Source organism: Papio anubis, chromosome 3 (assembly GCF_008728515.1).
Source record: "Papio anubis isolate 15944 chromosome 3, Panubis1.0, whole genome shotgun sequence".
In the NCBI taxonomy this organism is placed as follows: domain Eukaryota; kingdom Metazoa; phylum Chordata; class Mammalia; order Primates; family Cercopithecidae; genus Papio; species Papio anubis.
In genome coordinates this window covers 37,758,435-37,783,784 of record NC_044978.1, presented here as the reverse complement: position 1 = coordinate 37,783,784, position 25,350 = coordinate 37,758,435, and the positions used below count along the sequence as shown (strand labels likewise).

General features: G+C 40.3%; 1 protein-coding gene across 13 annotated transcripts in view; it reads left to right on the top strand.

Moving 5' to 3' along the window:
- Positions 1 to 25,350, top strand: part of FAM160A1 (family with sequence similarity 160 member A1) — a 264,734-nt gene that overhangs the window by 183,599 nt on the left and 55,785 nt on the right. For all 13 annotated transcript variants that reach the window (XM_031664223.1, XM_031664227.1, XM_031664224.1 and 10 more), the window contains 2 exons: positions 4,583 to 4,741; positions 6,572 to 6,658. In XM_031664223.1, coding sequence (XP_031520083.1) covers positions 4,583 to 4,741; positions 6,572 to 6,658 — 246 coding nt within the window. The remainder of the gene's footprint in view (positions 1 to 4,582; positions 4,742 to 6,571; positions 6,659 to 25,350) is intronic.

The following is a 25,350-nucleotide window of genomic DNA, read 5'->3' as shown; positions in this document are numbered from 1 at the left end:
GCAAATTAAAGCAAGCGACCTTTAGGTACACAGCCGCAGGTAGAATGTTATTTATCCCATATCCAAAATTTATGAGGCTTTTTATTTTGACAAGTTGTATCAAATAGTCCCTACCAGGTGTTATGCTGCGAGCTTCAGACTAAAGCCATCTGCCAAAAATCTGTGTGTTTGCTAAAATTAACCACATATCATTAGATGTTTAAAGTTAAACATTACTTGTTCACTGCTCTGTACATGTCTTCTTTCTTTTTTTCTTTTTTTTTTTTTTTTGTATGTCATCTTTCTTTCCTTCATTGGAAACATTTCTGTGTGTAAAACATTATGCAAATCTTGGTACATGCATTATTTTCTTTAATCCTGGCAACAACTCAGTGAAGAAACGGAAATTTAGAGAACTTTAATAACTGCCTGTCAGTGGCAGACTCTGGTTCAAAATCACGTTTGTCTGATACTAAAATCCTTGGTCTCAGCAACTGTGTTGCTATACCGCTGCCAGGGAAGTTGTTTGCTCTTTTGTCTATTGTTATCCTTGTGGTTTTACATGTGATTTGTTTCTTTTAAAGAGATTCTTGAGGGAAAATAAGTGAAAAATAAGTGCACATAAGTGAAAAATAAGTGAAAAATGGGTTAATGCTTAATGTGTTGGGAATAAATAGAATATTTTGCAATTTGTGTGTGTGTGTGTGAATGGGAATCCAAGGATCAATAAAAGTCTAAAATACTGGATGGGAATTTTATTTTTAATGAGCTGTTGAATACATCTATATTTAAACTTTTGTAATTTAATTCTAAGTTAAAAAATGAAATTTAAAAGTAAATAGAATGTTCTATTCATCTCTTAACCTAGAAAAGTTAGCTACAGACCTGTTGGTATCTTTCCTTTTCCTTGTCCTGTTCCCACAGCACTCTGTATCCCCTTAGGTAGTAATTATCTTTCTTGCATTTATTGATTTATCAGCCATATTCTCCATCTCTCCTGGTCTGCCTTGTTCACTAATCTTTCCCCAGGACCAATCTTGCGTATGTCTGGCCCACAGTCTGTGTTCTAGAAATATGTGCAGTCTGGGTGAATGAATCTGAACTCTGAGCACAGCCTAGGAAGGGAGGATATAAATACCATAAAGATTTAGAATCTTTTCCTAAGACTGTATAATACTCTTTATTCTGCAGAATATTTTCTCCTCTGTTTCTTTGCCATTCTGAAGGAGATAGCAGAGAAACTTTTTGTAGTGGCAGGAACATGACAGGACTTCCTGTTCAGCTGTCACTTCTGTACGGACAACGTCTTTCTGTCTTCTGGGAATATCCTTGTGCATAGAGAGTATCCTTCTGTACAGGGACTGTCCTTCTGGATGGGCAGGCTTCTGTTCACATCTCAGCCATGCCCTTTCAGAATACTCATTTTAAAAAGTGAATATTACATATGTGTTATTTTTAATTACTGTCACTGATGTATGTAATTTGAAAATTAATGTTGCTGTAATTATATTGATATACTGAATAGTTATTCCCAGCTTTTTAGTCAGACAAATTAAGCTGTCTTTATGAATTCATCTTCAAAGCCTCAAAGTGGTTAAGAAATCAGGAGTATGCAGAATTAAAGCCTTTGTTCTGTGGTTAATTTAGCAGGAGTTAGCAAATGTAATTGATTTAAAAAAATGTGGCATCAAGATTAGATTTCTCTTCGAGGAGAACTTTTGGTCTCTGTTCTCTTTTGCCGGAGATTTCTCATTTCTAAGGAGCAACTCATTTGGGTCACATTCAAAACTGGAATGAAAGTGTTTGTATGGGTATATTCACTTTGAATAGGGGACATTCTCCTTTGGGACCACAGATGCCCTGATTTTTTAAAAAGAGATAAATGTACTGTCTTGTTTATGGTTGTATTTTCTTAATGTAGTACCTGGCCTGAAGTAAGTGTTTGGTATTTCTTTTTTTAAGGAGTGAGTAAATGAATGAGTGATTAAAGGTTGCCAGGAACCAGGAAATAGAACAGAGAAATGTATATAATTTTTTGATTTCTCTAGTACTGAAATGGTTCATCTATTTGTCTCCCTGTCCTTTATACTCTACTGGGGGCTCCTATACCATCTCCCCCACCCCTCCTAGATCCTCCCATGACTTCATATGGTCTCTCCATGTTAAGACCTCCCCGACCTGTACTCTGTTGTTGAGTTGCATATGTTATTCATGGGAAGGACTCTTAGCATCTGAAACTCAACATACCTGACTGGACAAATCATCCATACCTCCAGTGTGGACTGGAATGAACAAGTCAGATCAGGAGAGATGGAGAAGGTAGGCAATACACTAATACATGCAAGAAAGATGATTGCTACACAAAGGCATACAGAGAGTGCTGTGAGAACAGGACAAGGGGAAAAGGGAGGCAACAATAGGTCTACAGATAATTTTTTTCCAAGTTTAACATACCTAAGCCCACCCTTCCTTCTGACTTCCTGTTTGTGATGCCAGGCACTGTGGATTATTTTGTCATATCTCATCTGTCTAAATCTCCCTTTCCTTCTCTCTCTGGTTCATATGGCTTGAGGTCCTATCTACATGTTGACGGCTCCATCTCTAGCCCAGAGCTCTCTTTTAAGCATCAGCCCCACATATCTGAATACTGGGCTCTCCATTTGGATGCCTCACACGCTCCTCATGTTGTCCTATAAAACCCTGCAGGATCTGATTCCCGTTCACCTTGCCAGCCTCTTTCTACCTGTAATTCTGCACTCTAACAATACTGCGCTTCTCTTAGTTCCTGGAGAATACCATCTTTGCTTTCTCCTTTGAGCTTTTGTATATGCTGTTTTCTCTGCTTGGAATATTCTTCCCCCTACTCTTTTTCTGGCTAACTTCTACTTACTCTTCATCAGCTTAGACATCACTTCTTCTGAGAATATTTCCTGCTGCCAACCCTTCAAATCTGAGTTAAGTCTTTTGTACACCCACAGCACTATATATTTTCTATTATGTATTCTGAGCATTTCTAACACTGTTTTAATTGCCTGTTAATCTCTCATTAGACAGTGAGATCAATGAGTATGTCACTATTTCTTTTCTGGGCCTGCCTCATTATATTTTCTTGCATGTTTCCATCTCATTTGAGGCCATTGTCACCTCAGGGTTTGTGCTAGAGCAAAGACTTTTGTAGCTGGCCTTTCTTTTTTTTTCTTTTTCTTTTAAGGCACTCCAGCTCTGTCGGCCAGGCTGGAGTACAGTGGGCCAGGCTGGAGTACAGTGGTCCAGTCTCAGCTCACTGCAACCTCCGCCTCCCAGGCACAAGTGATTCTCTCTTACCTCAGTCTCCTGAGTAGCTGAGATTACAGACTCATGCCACCATGCCCAGCTAATTTTGTATTTTTAGTAAAAACTGGGTTTCGCCTTGTTGGTCGGACTGGTCTCAAACTCCTGGTTCAAGTGATCCACCCACCTCAGCCCTGCAAAGTGCTGGGATTACAGGCATGAGCCACCACCCCTGGCCCCATAGCTGACTCCTTTGCATTCATTCTATGCCATCCCTGGCCATCCTATACATATCTAGCAAGTCAGGATCTCCAAGTTGCTGCTTAATTCAGTATCACTTCCCAGCTGGGAGGCCTCCAGTACTATGAAATTCATTGCTTCCCTGGTTTGATATTCCACAAAGTAAAATCAACAAGCACTCAGCATTAAGTGTGTTATCTTCTTACATTTCTGTGTCTATTAAAGGCATCACCATTTTCTTGGTGACCAAGTTGGGTAAGTTGACAGTTTTGAGGTATCCCACTTACCAAGCCCAAAGGCTGTCAGTTTAAATTAAGGAACAGAACAGTAAGGGAGGAAGCAAGCCCTAAGAGTATTGGATTAATGGCAGACTGATAGATGTCATGATTAGATCACCCTCATATCCACCTTCCATGTGATACTCAAATTTTATTTCCTCCTCTCTTTTCCTAGTGCTGATGCCTCCATGTAGACTCACTTTATCTCTGCTTGAATCTTGTCATTACATCTAACTAGCTGACTGCTGTCCCCCAATTCTTTCTCCTTGCTATTGTTTGTGAAGATCAAATGAGAAAATATATGTGGAAGTACTTTCTAAACTACAAACGTGCAGCTGTCAGTCATGACCTCAAGCATGCAAGGAATTGCATGGAATCTTTCTCATAAAGCTCATGGTTCCAATGTATGTGACTTTCTGTCCTGGACCACCTCAAAACAGGGGATTCTCTAGGCTGGAGTATGTGCCTTCTCTGTATTTGCCCTTGATGTATTGTACTATAGGATGTTGTTTATGAATTTGTTCCTCTCCTGAATTTCTTGAGGCCAGAATAATGTTTCATTCATCTTTGTGTGTACTTCCCCTGCACCAAGGCCAGCATAGTGCCTAGCACATGAGAGATGAGCAACCCATACCAACTGTGTGTATATTAGCCAGATAGTTCTGGTATTGCTGTCCTTCTGCCAGAGTTGTTCTTCCCTACTGTCTTAAAGATATAGTTTTGGAAACAGCAGCATTGGCATCACCTGTGAGCTGTTAATTGCAGGTTGAGAACTTTGGAAAAGCATTTATTTTTGTTTTTATTTCTGAATACAGGTACTTGCAACTGGGCTCAGTGGTCTCTACTCTTCCCTGCCTACAAAGCTAGAAGAGAAAGGCGAGGAATGGCACTGCCTTCTGAAAGATGACTGGCTTCTACTTCCTTCTCTTGTCCAGTTCATGAACTCCCTGGAGTTTTGCAATGCAGTCATACAGGTACCAGAGCATGATAAAGGATCCCTTTGCTATAGCTTCATTCAGAGCACAAGCATTGCAAAGGATTAATTTAAAAGCATTCACTTTTTAAAATGTTAATAAATGTTTACGGAATATTGGTGCTTTACTTTAAGCCAAGTGAATGTCCTTGAATGAGTGAAAATGTTAGTTTGTAGGTTTCTGTAAGTTTTAACTGAGAAAAAGAAATGAGTAGATTTTCTTTATCTTCTTTATAAAAAGTGTTAATTCTGTTTTGATTATCTACTTAGCCATCAAAAAATAAGTTCAATGCCTGACTCATTAAATAGATATTTTTAGGTTTCTAAGTACTCCAGATTATACCACTTCTACTTCAAGGTCTTCTTGGGAATTTATAAAGGAGAACACTTTATTTTGCTTAATGGTGCATACTACATAAAGAATATTGTTATCCCAATTGAATTTAGAAGAAGTTAAGCATTTTCATTGAAACACAAATTAAATTTGCTTTGAAATTGGCCTGTTTGGGGGGGGGGAAAAACAACCACTGAACTCCTGTGTATTTGGCTTCTTGATTAGATTTTTACCTTTAGATTTCTTGTTACTGTTTTCAATAAAAATCAGATTTTATATATATTTAAAGATGTGGTAAGTTTTCATAAAAATGTTTTGTTCCATATAGCATAAATATTACCTTAATGTTAGATTTATTAAGAAATCAAGTTTTCTTTATAGTGATTGTAGGATGAAAAATGTTAGTTATAATCTGTTTATCTACCAAATAAAGAAATAGCCTCTGGAAGAAAATACAAGTAAATTATTTTAGTTCCATCTCATTTTTATTGCTAAGTCAAAGGAAGTTTTATTTATATATAAGAAAAATGGATTACATCTTATTTTTTCCTTTAATATTGAGTCTATCAACATTTTCTTGCAGTTTGTGGAAATAAAAAAGATGGAACTACTATTAGTTCTTCCCCAAATATATATACACACAGAGAGATTATCAGTAATTTAAAGATCTAGCCTCACTTTCCTAGAAATTGCTTTTTACTTTGTTGCTTGACTTTCTTCCTCTTTTTCATTGTCTTCTTTTTTAAGAAAGAGAAATAAAGCTAATAGGCATGGTAAGAACAGGGAAATTATATATTTCATACTGTATTTTGACATTGAAACCATATACTTTTAAGATTTTTTGTTTGGGGAAGACTACTGAAAAGGTTACTTATAAAAGATATTAGTAGAGGGTTATCCACACTAAATATATTTTGGAAATCAAATATGAGAAGTATTGTACCTCTGATAATGTTTTCTGCTTTCGAATATTATCTATTATTCTGAAAATATTTTTAAATGCCTTTCTCTTTAATATAAGTGACTATCAGGAAATACATATTTAAAATGGGAAAATGTTTTCTGCCAGCAAAATAAATGTATTCAATTGTTCGCTTTGACAGTTATGCTTAGTTTTTAAAATTAGTTACAGGTTGAGATGTGATTTAGAGGAAAGTAAGGGGCAAAAATGAAACTTTCCAGTTTGTTAACTTTAATTTATGAATCCTTATACGTACTCAGTCTGTTTATTGTGTTTTTTTCAAACACACAGTTTAAAATTACCAATATTATGTTTGAAAGTTCAACTTCTGTGAATTTTAACCAAGCTGTTTATGCTGGAATAAGCTATTTGAAGGGCTTACATGACAGTATGAGGTCTGATTTGTTCTTTAATCACAGAATAAATGGCCAAAATTTGGATTTCCTTTTTGAGTTCAGGATGTACACAGAATTGTTTTGTTTTAAGAACTGAAGATTGAACTCTGCCTTTTTCTTGACTATCTTTATCTCTCTTAGGTGGCTCACCCCTTGATTCGAAATCAGCTTGTCAATTACATTTACAATGGATTTTTGGTACCAGTCTTGGCTCCTGCTCTCCATAAGGTCAGTGATTGGCTCATGTAATCTTCTGTCTCTATAATACAAGTGATGGACACTGAGGAGGGTAAACACAGTGTAACTGATTTGATGGTGACTTTAGCCTTATTTTTCTTCTATCTCTATTTCTTAGCAATATCAAACACAGGTCTTAAAATGGCCACAGCTTAAACTGATGGGTTCTGTCTGGTGTCATAGAATACAGTATTGTGAGTGTCAAGTAGGATAGTCAGCCCAAAGGAACGTTGGCAGATAGACTCCGACTCTGTGCCTGCTTCGCTTTGTGGGTGGTGGCTACTTGGAACTGTCAAGCTGTCCTCCAAGGCTGAGTCTGTCATAGAAAATGCAAGGTATGCCGTGGGCATGGAGAGGAGCAGTAGTAGCACAAGTGCCATAGATTTGCTGTCTACTTAATAGAACATAATTTTTTATTGTAACAGTTTTGTGACAGCAAAAATTAAAGTGAAGCTGTCATTTTTCCTTCACTAAATAAAGTTAAGGTCCCATCAAAGGTTGGCTGTCTCATTAGCACCACTCTGATTTTCTTATGACTCTCCGATTTTGTATGATAAATCAACTGATATATTTTCCATTGTGAGCTGTCAGGCGACACCCCTGGGCCTAGAATTCTGATTTTTCATTTTTCCTTCACTAAATACAGAGACTTGTGCAGTATTTAGTTCAGGGAATCTTTGTCAAGATTTTGGAATCACACCTCTGGCAGGGACAGAAGCAAAGAGCAACTTGATCATATGTTGTTTTGATGGAATGCCCACCATTCTGCATCCTGAAGTTCAATTTCGACAGGCTTTTATTTTACAGAAGCCAAAAATACTTGATTATGGCAATGTTGAAACCTTGCCTTCCAAGCTGATGGGGTTTCTGGTTTAGAGCAGATCTTGACAGAAGATGTTCATCTCTTACTATTTAGTGCCTCTCCAGCATAGTGGCCATGTTTTCCAAGCCAAACAGAGTACTTGGTTTGACTTAGATTTTTATGTTATTTCTAGATTCGAGAGGTCATCTTTGATGTGGTTTAAACATAAAAATACTGAGGTTTCCATGTTATTTTAGTAGTTTATGGCCACAAAAGAACCAAGTCTGTGAAATTAGATCTCTCTTGGAAAATAAGGGATTAACTTTGGAAAATACAGAACTTGTATTTGTTTCTAGGTTAACTTTGTGTTTGTCAGTATTTCATTGTTCCAGGGATGGAATGGGTATCTTGCATTGAAGATCTCTAAACCTCTGCATGGAAGAATTTTCCTCTTTGGAGGAACACAAGAGTGCTATAGAAATTCTCTGGCAGTAATTATCCATATATACTCTCACACATTTAGACTTTTTTCTTCATTTGTTTCCATCCTTTTCCTCATTGACCTATTGACATAAAATAATTTCCTGTCATTATTATAATAGTGATAATTATTATAATTACTATTTGTTCAGGAAATTTTATGTTATTATAATTAGCACACTTTAGTGTTACAAACATTAGTGATAGCTCTTTATCCATAATTGAGGATGAAAACCACCTCAGAGAGCTGTTACGAGGATCTTACTGGTCACCCCACACTTCCTCTTCATAGCACTTAGCACAAGTGGAGTTAAATCATTACGTGTGCTATTACTTGCTTAATGTCTTCTCCACAGTGGTATGCACACTTTTATGTATGGCATATTATCACATGTGTTTTGTTCACTGGGATATCTCCAGTGCTGAACACAGTACCTTAGACTTAGGAGGCTGAAGAAACAACACACCAATGGAATGCATGTTAAAGTACCTTCCCAGATAGTGGTTTGTAAGAGAATAATAGCTAACATTTGATCTAGCACTTTATATGTATTATGTAATATCCTCAGTTGTGCCCATAATTAAAATATGAGAGTTTTAAAACCATAAAGTTAATACATGCTTATTGTAAAAATAAAAAAGTCAATGCTGAATATGTAAAATGAAAAGCAAATGTTACTGTATTAGGTTTGAATTTCCAACCCCTAATTCAGATTTCTTAACTTGTATCCATTGCAGACAATTTCTCTCAGGGCTATATAGCAACTAGGGAAACAAAGATGGATTTTTTCCTTCTTAATTAATTTTTCTCCCTGTTCTCCATCTGTTTTTTGTTTGTTTGCTTTTTTATCATTTAGAATGAACAGGGTTAGGGAGGGAGCAGGCCAGGGAAGGTGAACAGCCTCTCCTGTGGCTCTTGGCTCCCTATGTGGTTGATGAAGAAAGGAGCCATTTCACGAGTGGCAGGGCAGGAAATCAGAAGCACATGAACAAAGAAGTCTAGAACTGGATGTTTCTTGAGGGGTTCCCAGTGAGAGCAGTCATATCCTATATCCTATGTTTCCCCCTTTAATATGGGGAATGATGCCAAGAAGTCTGGGCTCAGGTCTACTGGAAGGGACTCCTGTCTGTGTTTTCTATACTCCATGTCCACTGCCTTAACATGAGCATTATTTTTTTTTTAATTGTGTATTTGTTTTTATTTTATTTTTATTATACTTTAAGTTCTGGGATACACATGCAGAACGTGCAGGTTTGTTACATATGTATACACGTGCCATGTGGTTTGCTGCACCCATCAACTCGTCATCTACATTGGGTATTTCTCCTAATGCTATCCCTCCCCTAGGCCCCCACCCCCTGACAGGCCCGGGTGTGTGATGTTCCCCTTTCTGTGTCCATGTGTTCTTGTTGTTCAACTCCCACTTATGAGTGAGAACATGCGGTATTTGGTTTTCAGTTCCTGTGTTAGCTTGCTGAGAATGATGGTTTCCAGCTTCATCCATGTCTCCGCAAAGAACATGAACTCATTCTTTTTTATGGCTGCATATTCCATGGTGTATTCCATGGTGTATATGTGCCACATTTTCTTTATCTAGTCCATCATTGATGGGCATTTGGGTTGGTACCAAGTCTTTGCTATTGTTAGTAGTGCTGAAATATATATAATATATATTGTTAGTGTGCATGTGTCTTTATAGTAGAATGATTTATAATCTTTTGGGTATATACCCAGTAATGGTATTGCTGTGTCAAATGGTATTTCTGGTTCTAGATCCTTGAGGAATTGCTGTACCATCTTCCACAGTGGTTGAACTAATTTACACTCCCGCCAACAGTGTAAAAGTGCTACTATTTCTCCACATCCTCTCCAGGATCTGTTGTTTCCTGACTTTTTAATGATTGCCATTCTAACTGGCATGAGATGGTATCTCGTTGTGGTTTTGATTTGCATTTATCTAATGACTAGTGATGATGAGCTTTTTAAAATATGTTTGTTGGCTGCATAAATGTCTTCTTTTGAGAAGTGTCTGTTCATATCCTTTGCTCATTTTTTGATGGGGTTTTTTCTTGTAAATTTGTTTAAGTTCCTTGTAGATTCTGGATATTAGCCCTTTGTCAGATGGATAGATTGCAAAAGTTTTCTCCCATTCTGTAGGTTGTGTGTTCACTTTGATGTTAGTTTCTTTTGCTGTGCAGAAGCTCTTTAGTTTAATTAGATCCCATTTGTCAATTTTGGCTTTTGTTGCCATTGCTTTTGATGTTTTAGTCATGAAGTCTTTGCCCATGCCTATGTCCTGAATGGTATTGACTAGGTTTTCTTCTAGGGTTTTTATGGTTTTAGGTCTTACATTTAAGTCTTTAATCCATCTTGAGTTAATTTTTGTATAAGGTGAAGGAAGGGGTCCAGTTTCAGTTTTCTGCATATGGCTAGCCAGTTTTCTCAGCACCATTTATTACATAGGAAATCCTTTCCCCATTGCTTGTTTTAGTCAGGTTTGTTGAAGATCAGATGGTTGTAGATGTGTAGCATTATTTCTGAGGTCTCTGTTATGTTCCACTGGTCTATATATCTGTTTTGGTACCAGTACCGTGCTGTTTTTGTTGCTATAGCCTTGTTGTATAGTTTGAAGTCAGGTAGTGTGATGCCTCCACCTTTGTTCTTTTTGCTTAGGATTGTCTTGGCTATACAAGCTCTTTTTTGGTTCCATATGAAATTTAAAGTAGTTTTTTTCTAATTCTGTGAAGAAAATCAATGGTAGCTTGATGGGGATAGCATTGAATCTATAAATTACTTTGGGCAGTACGGCCATTTTCACGATATTGAGTCTTCCTATCCATGAGCATAGAATGTTTTTCCATTTGTTTGTGTCCTCTCTTATTTCCTTGAGCAGTGGTTTATAGTTCTCCTTGAAGAGGTCCTTCACATCCCTTGTAACTTGTATTCCTAGGTATTTTATTTTCTTTGTAGCAGTTGTGAGTGGGAGTTCACTCATGATTTGGCTCTCTATTATTGATGTATAGGAATGCTTGTGATTTTGCACATTAATTTTGTATCCTGAGACTTTGCTGAAGTTGTTTTCAGTTTAAGGAGATTTTTGGCTGAGACGATGGAGTTTTCTAAATATACAATCATGTCATCTGCAAACAGAGACAATTTGACTTCCTCTCTTCCTGTTTGAATACCCTTTATTTCCTTCTCTTGCCTGGTTGCCCTGGCCAGAACTTCCACTATTATGTTGAATAGGAGTGGTGAGAGAGGGCATCCTTGTCTTGTGCCAGTTTTCAAATAGAATGCTTCCAGCTTTTGCCTATTCAGTATGATATTGGCTGTGGGTTTGTCATAAGTAGCTGTTATTATTTTTAGATACATTCCATCAGTACTTAGTTTATTGAGAGTTTTTAGCGTGAAGGGGTGTTGAATTTTATCGAAGGCCTTTTCTGCATCTATTGAGATAATCATGTGGTTTTTGTCATTGGTTCTGTTTATGCGATGGATTAGGTTTATTGATTTGCATATGTTGAACCAGCCTTGCATCACAGGGATGAAGCTGACTTGATTGTCGTGGATAAACTTTGATATGCTGCTAGATTCAGTTTGCCAGTATTTTCTTGAGGATTTTCACATCGATGTTCATCAGGGACATTGGCCTGAAATTTTCTTTTTTTGTTGTGTCTCTGCCAAGTTTTGGTATCAGGATGATGCTGGCTTCATAAAATTAGTTAGGGAGGAGTCCCTCTTTTTCTGTTGTTTGGAATACTTTCAGAAGGAATGGTACCAGCTCATCTTTGTACCTCTGGTAGAATTTGGCTGTTAATCTGTCTGGTCCTGGGCCTTTTCTTGGTTGGTAGGCATTAGTTAACTTCTTATTGGTCTGTTCAGGGATTCCACTTCTTCCTGGTTTGTCTTGGGAGGGTGTATGTGTCCAGGAATTTATCCCTTTCTTTTAGATTTTCTAGTTTATTTGCATAGAGGTGTTTATAGTATTCTCTGATGGTAGTTTGTATTTCTGTGGGATCAGTGGTGATATCCCCTTTGTCATTTTTTGTTGTGTCTATTTGATTCTTCTCTCTTTTCTTCTTTGTTAGTCTGGCTAACAGTCTATCTATTTTGTTAACCTTTTCAAAAAACGAGCTCCTGGATTCACTGATTTTTTGAAGAGTTTTTCATGTCTCTATCTCCTTCAGTTCTGTTCTGATCTTAGGTGTTTCTCGTCTTCCGCTAGCTTTTGAATTTGTTTGCTCTTGCTTCTCTAGTTCTTTTAATTGTGATGTTAGGGTGTCAATTTTAGATCTTTCCCACCTTCTCCTGTGGGCATTTAGTACCATAAATTTCCCTTTAAAAACTGCTTTAGCGATGTCCCAGAGATTCTAGTATGTTGTGTCTTTGTTCCTATTGGTTTCAAAGTATTTATTTCTGCCTTAATTTCATTATTTATCCAGTAGTCATTCAGGAGCAGGTTGTTCAGTTTTCATGTAGTTGTGTGGTTTTGAGTGAGTTTCTTAATCGTGAGTTCTAATTTGTTTGCACTGTGGTTGATCTGAGGGACTGTTTGTTATGATTTCCGTTCTTTTGCATTTGCTGAGGAGTGTTTTACTTCCAATTATTGGTCAATTTTAGAATAAGTGTGGTGCTGAGAAGAATGTATATTCTGTTGATTTGGGGTGGAGAGTTCTGTAGATGTCTATAAGGTGCTTGGTCCAGAGCTGAGTTGAAGTCCTGAATATCCTAGTTAATTTTCTGTTTCATTGATCTGTCTAATATTGACAGTGGGATGTTAACGTCTCCCACTATTATTGTGTGGGAGTCTAAGTCTCTTTGTAGGTGTATAAGACCTTGTTTTGTGAATCTGGGTGCTCCTGTATTGGGTGCATATATATTTAGGATAGTTAGCTCTTCTTGTTGCATTGATCCCTTTACCATTATGTAAGGCCCTTCTTTGTCTCTTTTGATCTTTGTTGGTTTAAAGTATGTTTTATCAGAGACTAAGACTGCAACCCTCCTTTTTTTTGCTTCCATTTGCTTGGTAAATATTCCTCCATCCCTTTATTTTGAGCCTATGTGTGTCTTTGTACATGAGATGGATCTCCTGAATACAGTACACTGGTGAGTCTTAATTCTTTATCCAATTTGCAAGTCTGTGTCTTTTAATTGGGGGCATTTAGCCTGTTTACATTTAAGGTTAATATATGTTATATGTGAATATGATCCTGTCATTACGATGCTAGCTGGTTATTTTGCCCATCAGTTGATGCAGTTTCTTCATTGTGTTGATGGTCTTTACAATTTGGTATGTTTTTGCAGTGGCTGGTTTTGGTTTTTCTTTTTCATATCTAGTGCTTCCTTCAGGAGCTCTTGTAAGGCAGGCCTGGTGATGACAAAATCTCTCAGCATTTGCTTGTCTGTAAAGGATTTTATTTCTCCTTCGCTTAGGAAACTTAGTTTGGCTGGATATGAAATTCTGGCTTGAAAATTCTCTTCTTTAAGAATGTTGGATGTTGGCCCCCACTCTCTTGTGGCTTGTAAGGTTTCTGCAGAGCTATCCACTGTTAGTCTGATGGGCTTCCCTTTGTGGGTAGCTTGACCTTTCTCTCTGGCTGCCCTTAACATTTTTTCCTTCATTTCAACCTTGGTGAGTCTGACGATTATGTGTCTTGGGGTTGCTCTTCTTGAGGTGTATCTTTGTGGTGTTCTCTGTATTTTCTGAATTTGAATGTTGGCCTGTCTTGCTAGGCTGGGGATGTTCACCTGGATAATATCCTGAAAAGTGTTTTCCAACTTGGTTTCATTCTCCCCATCACTTCCAGGTATACCAATTAAACATAGGTTTGGTCTTTTCACATAGTCCTATATTTCTTGGAGGCTTTGTTATTTCCTTTTCATTCTTTTTTTTCTCTAATCTTGTCTTCACACTTTATTTCATTAAGTTGATCTTCACTCTCTGATCTCCTTTCTTCCACTTGATTGATTCGGCTATTGATACTTGTGTATGCTTCACAAAGTGCTTGTGCTGTGTTTTTCAGCTCCATCAGGTCATTTACATTCTTTTCTAAACTGGTTATTTTAGGTAGCAATTCCTCTAACTTTTTTTCAAGGTTCTTACCTTGCTTGCATTGGGTTAGAACACACTTCTTTAGCTCAGAGGAGTTTGTTATTACCCGCCTTCTGAAGCCTACTTCTGTCAATTTGTCAAACTCATTCTCCGTCCAGTTTTGTTCCCTTGCTGGCGAGGAGTTGTGATCCTTTGGAGGAGAAGAGGTGTTCTGGTTTTTGGATTTTCAGCCTTTTTGTGCTGATTTTTCTTCATCTTTGTGGTTTTACCTACCTTTGGTCTTTGATGTTGGTGACCTTCGGATGGGGTTTTTGAGTGGACATCCTTTTTGTTAATGTTGTTGCCATTCCTTTCTGTTTGTTAGTTTTCCTTCTAACAGTCAGGCCCTTCTGCTGCAGGTCTGCTGGAGTTTGCTGGAGGTCCACTCCAGACCCTGTTTGCCTGGGTGTCACTAGTGGAGGCTGCAGAACAGCAAAGGAACAGCTGCCATTCCTTCCTCTGGAAGCTTCATCCCCAGAGGGTCACCCACCAAATGCCAGCTGGAGCTCTCCTATATGAGGTGTCTGTCGACCCCTGCTGGGAGGTGTCTCCCTGTTAGGAGGCACAGGGGTCAGGGACTCACTTGAGGAGGCAGTCTGTCCCTTGGCAGAGCTCGAGCACTGTGCTGGGAGATCTGCTGCTGTCTTCAGAGCTGGCAGGCAGGAACATTTAAGTCTGCTGAGGCTGTGCCCATAGCCGCCCCTTCCGCCAGGTGCTCTGTCCCAGGGAGATGGGAGTTTTATCTCTAAGCCCTTGACTGGAGCTGCTGCCTTTCTTTCAGAGATGTCCTGCCCAGAGAGGTGGAATCTAGAGAGGCAGTCTGGCTACAGCGGCTTGCTGAGCTGCAGTGGGCTCCACCCAGTTTGAACTTCCAGGTGACTTTGTTTATACTGTGAGGGGAAAACTGCCTACTTAAACCTCAGTAATGGCAGATGCCCCTCCCCTCACCAAGCTCGTGTATCCCAGGTCGACTTCAGACTGCTGTGCTGGCAGTGAGAATTTCAAGCCAGTGGATCTTAGCTTGCTGGCCTGTGTGGGGGTGGGATCTACTGAGCTAGATCACTTGGCTCCCTGGCTTCAGCTCCCCTTTTAGGGGAGTGAACAGTTCTGTCTTGCTGGCCTTCCAGGCACCACTGGGGTATGAAAAAAAAAAACAAACAACAACAACTTCTGCAGCTAGCTCTGTGTCTGCCCAAATGGCCGGCCAGTTTTGTGCTAGAAATCCAGGGCCTTGGTAGTGTAGTCACCTGAGGGAATCTCCTGGTCTGCGGGTTGTGGACTGTGGGAAATGTGTAGTATCTGGGCTGGAATGCACCATTCCTCACAGCACAGTCCCTCACGGTTTCCCTTGGCTAGGGGAGGGAGTTCCCAACCCCTCGAGCTTCGCAGTGAGTCAATGCCCCACCCTGCTTTGGCTCACCCTCGGTAGGCTGCACTCACTGTCTAACCAGCCCCAGTGAGATGAACTGGGTATCTCAATGGGAAGTGCAGAAATCACCTGCCTTCTGCTTGATCTTGCTGGGTGCTGCAGACCGGAGCAGTTCCTATTTGGCCATCTTGCCAGCCACCTCTATTTATTCTATGAGGCTTATTTAGTATCCTAAATAAATTTTCTTTGTGCACTCTCTCAGCCACCAACTTATGCATAACATTTTAGTTACCTGCCATCAGCGTAGGCAGTTTACAGAGGTGAACCTATTCTCTCTGTCTCATAAATAATATAAATAATTTCATGCTTAAACAATATTTCTGCCGCATTTCTGAACCAGAGATGAAGTCATCACCAAGTGTTCTGGGTAACAAAAGGTGAGGAGTGGAAATCCTTGACAAGTGAAGATTGTCTCCGCTTTCCTCTTCCCACTCTATGTAAGGATAATACGATACTTAGCCTTTGCAAATTGTTCTCATAAGTTCTTGTGTTACGTGCTTTCCTCATCCAGATGGGCATTTATTTTTCTGTGTTAGTAAAATGGCATTTCTGATTTTTTTAAAGGGCTGCATAGTTTTCTATAGTGTGAATAGGTTCACAGTTCCTTATTCACAAACTTCAAAAGCTCTGGAAACTCAGTTTTCTTACAATTCACTTGATTCACAACCTAACCTTTGATGAACTCATTTGGTATTGAACCCTACTTGAACCACCTCGAGGCTATTTACTTTTAACTCACTTGTGTTAATTTTTGTATGTTTTGTAGAAAAAGCAGTAATATATTTGATTATAAGGTACTGTCCCCCTCCCCCCTGGGGGATGTTCTGTCGAATATGGCAGATGTACATTACTTTTCTTAAAGTTTTGCATTCCAAAATACACATCATCTCCAGGGTTTGGGATAAGGGATTGGAAACCTATTTTGGACATATGGGAAAGGATAAATTTTTAATTTAAAGTTAAAATCATACTTTGTAAAAGTCATATTAAAATGATACTATGTTAACATAGGTAATGTAGGAATTAGATCCAGCTATAGATATGGATATCATTTTGTACAAAACTGGTTTTTTATACTTCAGATTAATGGGACAGCCCTTATTCAACAAGAGCTGGTTTTGTTGTCTTTGTATGTTTAATTCGTCAAAGCTAAATTTTCAAGGCTGAATATTCATTGGTATAGTTCTACTAGTCTGGGTTCTCAGAGAAGCAGATGCCAAGATAGGATTAAATGTGCCAGGATTTTATTTGGGGAAATGCCTGTGTGAGAGAAAATAGGAGCAAGATGGGGGAAGGCTGGGAGAGTTTTCAGACTGCAACACCAATCTGACCCCAAGTGATGAGAGAGGCAGAGAAGACTGGCTGGAAGTGTCCTAGACTGTTGAACAGTCTGAGAAAGGCTATTAGAGACCTGCATCTCTCAGGAACAGGCCTGCCTTAGTATGTTTACTATACTCTAGTGCTCCCAGTCACTGGCTGGGAATAACCTGCAGGAAGTATAGCCTCAGACAAATGTGGAGAACATTCCAGATTTTAGCAGCAGGGGCCCCAGCTCAGTAATGCTCCCTGTAGTTGGAAGTCTGCGAGGTGCATTTCCCAGGCCACTACAATGGTTGATGGATTTCCATGGTTTTTCTGGTTATAGATGTGTACAAGATGGTTGTATATATTTGCTTAATTTAGAGACCTCTTTCCTGGTGTACAGAATATTCAGGAGTTCAAATGGACCCCTAAAGCATGGGGACATTTCGGTCAGGATTAGCTTGACAGAGGAGCTTATAGTAGCAGTCATGATGATTATGCTGTAGTCACAGACAACACTGAAGTCTCAGGGGCTGAAATAACAAATGTTTGTCTCTTGTTCACCCTGCATCTTTGCATTGCATCATCACTGCATCTTTGATTGTGGGATGAGTAATTTGTAGCTAGCTTTTCTCCATGTTATCCTCACTCAGGGATCCAATTTGATGGAGCCTCCACTATCCGGAACTGATATCACTGGTCTCAAGGTGATGTCAGGGAGAAGAGAACCTTGTGAATGACCCACTGGCTCTTGAAGATTTATCTGGAAGTAACACATATCGTTTCTATTGACATTTCATTGTCTAAAGCAAAGCAAGTCACCAGGCCACATCTGACCTCAGGAGGAAGTGCAGTTCTGCCATTTCTTCAGAAGAAGTCTAGAATATGATTATTAGCCCTAATGTTTGTCATATGTCACGTATTTAGTCAAGGCCCCAAAAGGAGTAGATGGCATTCAGACTGGGTAGTGAGGGGAACTTAAACAGTGTGGTGTTTCAGTGATCTAGCGCTATGTAATAAACTATTCGCAAACTTAGTGACTTAAAACAGCTGTTGGTTGTTAGTATAAATCACGATTCTCTGGTTCAGGAGTGCAGTCAGGACATGGTGGGGACAGTTCATCACTGCTCTGTGGTGTCTGGGGCCCGAACAGCTTGGGGCTGACTAGATCTCACTCTCTCTTCTTCCCTCCTTCCACACAGCCTCTCCACAGGGCTGCTTGGGCATCTTCACAGCATGGCAGCCTCTGGTAGTTGGATTCCTGTACTGGTTGAACTCCAAGGGCTCCAAGAGTAAGTGTGCCAAAGAGGCAAGAGATAGAAGCTGCTAGTCTCCTAAGGCTGGGGTTTGGAACCTGGAAGAGTATCACTTATGCCATATTTCATTGTTCATAGTCGCACAGAGACCACCCACTTTTAAGGGGAGAGGACATAGACCCTACCTCTTTATAGTAGCAGTATTAAAATAATGTGTGGCCATATTCTGGGCAGGTTTACCACAGTTGCCACCCTTAAGTCTGAATGTGCTGTAAAGGGTCAAAGAAACATATGTGAAGAGGCCCACCTGATAAAAGCCATGAACTTCAGTCATGGGTTACAACCTGCCTGAGACAACCCTTCAGAGGGGAGTCAGGGAATAAATAGCCAAGCTTCCTTCTCCTTCTTCCTTCCAGTCACCTGCTAGAACCCCATTGGGTGAACCCAAGTAGAAAGCATATGGAAGGGAACCATGGGAGAAAGGTCTATACAGGTCTACTGGGGCACAGGGCAAGGTGGAAAAGGTGGAGAGTAGATTTAGAGGGGCCGTTGGAAGCAATCAGCATGCTCATTTACCGGTATCAGCATCTTAGAGCAATAATTGGCAGGTGGAAATGGTTCCTGTAGAGTGTGTTTGGGTTTAATGCATAAGTAAATTACAGCTTAAAATTTTCTAGAAACACATTAGTGAATCCACTCTTTATAGCTTATAGTCACTGCCTCATTCTGTTTATTGAACCTTGTCCTCTGGAACCTAAAATCAGTTGGACTCCAGGGTGACAGGTAGAAATGCTAACAACATACTAGATATGAATAAATGAAGGAATATCTGAAGCACAGGTAGCCATCACCAAATCAGGCTTATTATTACACGTATTTAAGCAGAGTCAAGGTGTGCAGTGGAAGAGCACTAGACTGTGAGTCAGAGATCTGGGTTCTAGTCCTGGCTCTTTTATTTACTGCTGCTGTGTGAACTTGTGCAAAGCTTCCAACATCCTTGAGTCACATTTTGTATTAGTCCATTTTCATGCTGCTGATAAAGACATACCTGAGACTGGGAAGAAAAAGAAGTTTAATGGACTCACAATTTTACATGGGTGGGGAGGCCTCACAATCATGGTGGAAGGCAAGGAGGAACAAGTTATGTCTTACATGGACGGTGGCAGGCATAGAGAGAGAGCTTGTGCAGGCAAACTCCTGTTTATAAAACCATCAGATCTCATGAGACTTATTCAGTGTCACCAGAACAGCATGGGAAAGACCTGCCCCCATGATTCATTTACCTCCCACTGGGTCCTTCCCACGACATGTGAGAATTGTGGGAGCTACAATTCCAGATGAGCTTTGGGCAAACCATATCACATTTCCTCAGCTCTACAATGAGGACAGTAGTACTCCTCTTTCCTCCGTATAGGGTATGAAAATCAAATATAAGTGCATTCTGAAAAATCATATACTGCTGTATGCGAAGGTATTATAACTATTGCAGGACAGATTCTGCCATCTCATAGGCAGTAAAGGGATAATATTGTTTGTTCAAAGACCATTTAGTCAGTGTGCACCAGGTGCAAAGTATTCTGCCAGACTCCATGGAGAAATGAAGGTGGCTGAAAAACACTGTCATTTCCATGGAGTTTATAATCTGGGACCCAGGAGACTGACATGTTAATTTAAGCAAGAAAAACTAAGTGCTGTGACAGAGAAAGTAGCCAAGGTGGGTGGGGGAGGGAGAGAGTGACATTGTGCTGAACCTTGAAGGTAAGCAGGTAGGGAGGGCGTGGAGGAGTGTGTTTGGATGAAAGTACACCAGGAGAGCTGTGATGTCCAAAAGAAGTCAGGCACCATAGGACTGAGAAAAGACCCTAATGTGATTTGTAAGGCAGGTGAACATTGATATCCATAGTAAGCAGTGTAGAGGGAGTCAGATAAGGGTCTCAAGAACCATCTGGTGGTGACAAAATAAGGCCACTAGTGTGGACTGGCATTCTGGGTAGTGTGGTGATGAACAGAAGAAAACAGTAAGGCAGGGGATTTAAGAGAAGGGAAAGGGGTGGAGAAAAAGACAGACATAGGCGATTCAAGATTTAAGAGAGAAGGGATTGTCTTGGTCCCTAGCTATAAAACCTTTCCACACTACCTAAAGGAGACGACTGCTTCTCCCTTAAGGACTGCGCCCAGCTTTTTCCTCACCAGGCTAATAAATGCACTTAGCATTTGCTTAAAAATATTGGGATTGTGGCTGGGTGCAGTGGCTCACGCCTGTAATTCCAGCACTTTGGGAGGCTGAGGTGGGCAGATCACATATGGTGAAACCTTGTTTCTACTGAAAAATACAAAAAATTAGCCAGGTGTGGTGGCGGACACCTATAGTCCCAGCTACTCAGGAGGCTGAGGCAGGAGAATTGTTTGAACCTGGGAGGCAGAGGTTGCAGCGAGCCGAAATCGCGCCACTGCACTCCAGCCTGGGTGACAGAGCGAGACTCCGTCTCAAAACAAAAACAAAAACAAAAACAAAACAAAAACACAAAGGAATTGTAAAGAATTGCTTTATTAACAACCCCTGGGGCTTCTGACTCCCTGGAACTCTGAACTCTCTTGGTTCTCCTTAGGAGAACTCAGTCTGCTCTGCTGACTGGATGTTGTCTTTTCCTAAATGTGGGCATGCCTCAGGGACTGTTTTTCCACTGATTGACCCTCATGATTGCTATCTTCACTCTGCACAGATGGCCTAAAAAGCTGCTGGGGCTGAGTATTCCGACCACTGGCTAGATCTCTTCATCTCAATGACCTGTTACTTCCTCAAAGTTAAAATGTCAGGAGGCAAACTCATAATGTCTTTCTCCCGAGGCTAGCTTAATTCATCCTCTGTATACCTTCTTTTTGTGAATAATACCATTTTTCCCTCTTACCTGGCATAGAAGCCTTAATCATCCTTGAATTTTTTCTCTTAATCTTCCCAAATATAGTGCCAACCTTTTCCTGCAAGGTTCTTGAGTCTGTTTTCTTGTTTCTTCTCCCAGTAGTGTCACTGTGGGTCTTCATCTCCGCATATCTTGACTGGGGTTAGTTTTCACTTACGGTCTCTTTACTGCAACTTCTTTCTTCAGATTATCTCACACATAACTGCTGGATTAAATTTTCTAAACACATCATCCTTCCTCTAAAACCTTGAGCGGCTCCACTTCCTACAATGTTCTTAGTCTATGCGTTGTGTCACAGCCCTGACGCCGTGCCATCCTCATTCTTGGTTCAAGGCCTCTCTCGTATACTTAGTCCGTTTTCTCTGCTTGGAACATTCTCTTCCTTCCTCCTCTGTGGTGGAGTCTTACTTGCTTCAAGGACTAGCCTAAATCCCTGACGTTGGAGGTTCTAGGCTTCTCTGTTCCCTAGAGTTGGCAGCTCTCAATGCCCCTGTTATTCTGAGCACGTGCTCCTTTCTATTGTTAGGTGATTTTGCATTTGACCCTGCTTCCCTGCTCTTTCCGGAAACCCCTGGAAGGGCCTGCATCTGTCATTCCCAGAGAGTGCACCAAGGAGCCCTGAGGCTTTTCAAATAACTCACAGGGGTGCTAGGAGATATTTTCAGTGTATGAGGGAAACACAGTGACATCTGTTGGACACCACATGAACTACCAGCTCAAAATAGCAGTTTTGGCATGAACTCATATTCATTACTTTCAATTTGGCTTTACCAATTTAAAAATGAGTTTTTGGGCCGGGCGTGGTGGCTCACGCCTGTAATCCCAACACTTTGGGAGGCCGAGGAGGGCACATCACCTGAGGTCAGGAGTTGGAGACCAGCTTGGCCAACACGGTGAAACCCCGTCTCTACTAAAGATACAAAAATTAGCTGGGCATGGTGGTGGTCGCCTGTGGACCCAGCTACTCAGGAGGCTGAGGCAGGAGAATTGCTTGAACCCAGGAGGCGAAGGTTGCGGTGAGCCAAGATCATGCCACTGTACTCCAACCTGGGTGACAGAGCGAGACTCCATCTCAAAATAATAATAATAATAAATAAAAATGAGTTTTTGGTGGGTTCTGTGTTTAAGAGCAAGTATCATATAAAAACTGATGTGGAACAGGAAATGAGGTTTGTAGCAGACAAAAACAAGTGAAGCAGTCTAATTGGTTTTGGCATTAGCTTGGGAAAATCTCCATCCAGATGTGTGGTTTCAGGGTCCTGGGCTGGTGGGAGACCCATAGAAAGTTGACAGTTGCAGCCAAAGATGGCTTCAGTGCTTGTCCTGGATCTGGCAGGATTAGAAATAGGGGACTGGTAGGTTGCTTGGATGGGAAAAGGTTGTATAAGTAGCACCTCAGGCTCAGTCATATTATTTCTGTCAAATGTCTTGTGAACTAGGGTAGGGTAGTCTTTTGTTTAGTGGGTTGTTTTGCTCCTTTTTGAAAAGAGATTGTTAGGAAATTATGGCAAAAGTTTGGGACTATCTCTGGTGGATAGAGGTAGAGACCTCGAGGTGAATATGATGAAGTAAGAGGTGGATGGAAGGGAAGATAATTACATACCATCCTTTCTGCGGGCAGCTCACAGGCATTAGCAATGATAACTGTGACCTCAAGGAAAGCCTGCACCTTTGGTTTTTGCCAGGAGCAGCCAGCTGTGTTTCATTCTACAGATTATTCCATACAAGTGCACTTGGAAAGACAGAAGCAAAAACTCTACCAGAAAAACTGATTTTTCCACCATCTCTTGTGTGCTGAAACCATGCTTGAACAATATACTTGGGTAGAATAATTTCAGCCATTTCCTTAAAGGCATGTGTACTGGGTTCACATAAGCCGCGGTGGAGCCCATTTGTTTTACAATCTTGTCTTCCAAACACGCACATACATATTCATGATCTGCATCCTGCAAGCTCAATAATTCATGGCTTATTGACTTAGGTTGATGGATGGAAGTTTTTTGGGGACTAGAGAAGTAAAGATGGAAATTTTGAGAGGCTGAGAACAGCCACACTTGTGAGTTGCCCACTTGCTATTAGTGTGTGTGTGGGTGGGCAGGCTGGAACTCTGGTGGATCCCAATTTGGCTCTTACTGGCTAGGCATATTTTGGATTTTTATGCCCAGTGAAAATAGTGACTGACGATTTTAAGAGCAATTAAGTACCATCTTCAAATTATTATCACCATTATAAAATATTAATGGGCTATAATTTGGTGCTGAGTTTGCAGGAGGAATACACTGATCGCTTATGTCATAGTGAGGAGTTGGCAGGACAGCCTGCCATTCAACCATGATTTAGCTTCATTTCTCCTGTCCGTTCTTCCTCATGCCTCTCTAGTCTGGGAGACAGTAGTGGGGGTTCTGGAGTAGGAGAAGGGTAGACACAAGTCCTCTTGTTCTCTGGCAGACTTCCTGTTGGATTTTTGGTTGCTTCAGCAGTCTGTGCTCTTTGTCACTTGTCATCTGTGCCACTTCCTGAGGAAAAACATCTTGACGTTTTATGCCTGGTTTCCTAGAATGCTGTGGAATTTCACTGATCATGTCATTCCTTTCAGTGGGAAATGGGAAGAAGGAATCAAAAGCACGGAATGTAAGATGCCACCTTGGCTTTGGAATTTTGAAATTCTGTTTTTTAAATTTGGTGGTGCTTTGTTAAATCTTTTGTAGCTTCCCTTGACTTAGTTGAGCCCCAAACGAGGCAACATCTCTGGGGTGAACCATACTAAAAGATATAGAGGAATACTTTTTTGATCTCTGCATTTCATATTTCTACTTACATATTTCAATAATTTGCAGAAAACCCCACAAAACATTGTCAACCTTATTGACCCATGGTTTTTAATCACTGAAGGCTCCTGAACATTGTCTTGTTCTATTTTTGCTAGCTGCTTATTCCTCTTCCTGTAATAATCTTGAGCTATATTTGTTCATGTGGAACTTTGCCCGTTTCTTACCATGCCTGGAGTAAACGAGTGACTTAGATTCTGTTCTCCACTGCGGTGAAAGCATACCTGTGTGCCCACCTCAGCCCACAGATTGCTGGTCTGGTATAAAGTTAGGGGGAGTCCAACAATGTCCTGCAGAAATGAGGTGGCTCTTCGTAGAAGTTGCTGCTGTTGTCTCCACAGCTTTACAGGCAGGCTCCAGCTGGTTCTGGGACAGACAGGTATTCCCTTTAGAGCCACCCAGCAATTGGGGAAGCTGGGGATTCTTCAACTTGGCAGGAAAGCTCAATGCCTCTGGTGCCATCTCACACTTACATTATCAGATGCTGTCTGAGATCCAGTTGTAACCAAAGGAGCCATAATTAAGGAGCCTGGCTCAGCTGGGATGGGAGTGGTGGAGCCCAAGCAATCATTCTGTCTACTCAGTTCCCCTGGACTTAAACAGGAGAGTACCGTGGAAGCAGAGGGCCAGATGTAAACATCAGGATAATCAGTCAGTAAATGCAGTTGAATGAGGTAATTAAAAGGCCCAGTCCTGTTGTGGGCCTGCAACTAGGCAACATGGAATGATGATAGCACTATTAAATCTGGATTGAAAAAATCATATTAAGCAGACCAGTTTTAGACAGATTAAATTAATAATTTCTCTATCCAGTAAGAGCCAGCTATTAAGTAGATCTAGAAAATTTTAGCAACAAGTGTAAGAGGCTTTGACTTGGAAATTCTTGATGAATTGAAAACAAAGTTAGTGTGTACCATCTAATATATTCAATTAGTGCATTACATTCAACTGATACAATTTTGGGAAGCTGCCTAGCTTGGCAGTTCAAGAAATGGGTTTTGAGGTTAGCAAGACCTTGGTTTGAATCTAGTTCTTTGCTACCTTATGTGCCTGTGGCAGGTATTCTCATCTGTGTATATGTATAATCTATAGATAATAATACCTACCTTATTGGGCTTTTGTGAAAACTAAGTAAGATTATGAATTTAAAGTGCTTATCATTGTCTCTGGCACTTAGTGCTAAATACATACTACTTATTATTACTTATTTATGTAACCAGCTGAATCTCTAAAATGAGACATCCTTCACATGACACTGTGTGTTACTAGCCAATAAATTTTATACCAGTTTTGGTCACTATAGTGTTTTGATTTTAGATAATATGCTTGTTGCTCCTTAACATACTTTTATATGATTTCACAGCCAGCATCACTTTTGATTTTTCCTTTTTTTTTGAGACCGTGTCCCACTCTGTCCCCCAGGCTGTAGCGCAGTGGCACGATCTCGGCTCACTGCAACCTCTGCCTCCCAGATTCAAGTGATTCTCCTGCCTCAGCCTCCTGAGTAGCTGGCATTACAAGCATGTGCCACGGTGCTCAGTTAATTTTTGTATTTTTAGTGAAGACGGAGTTT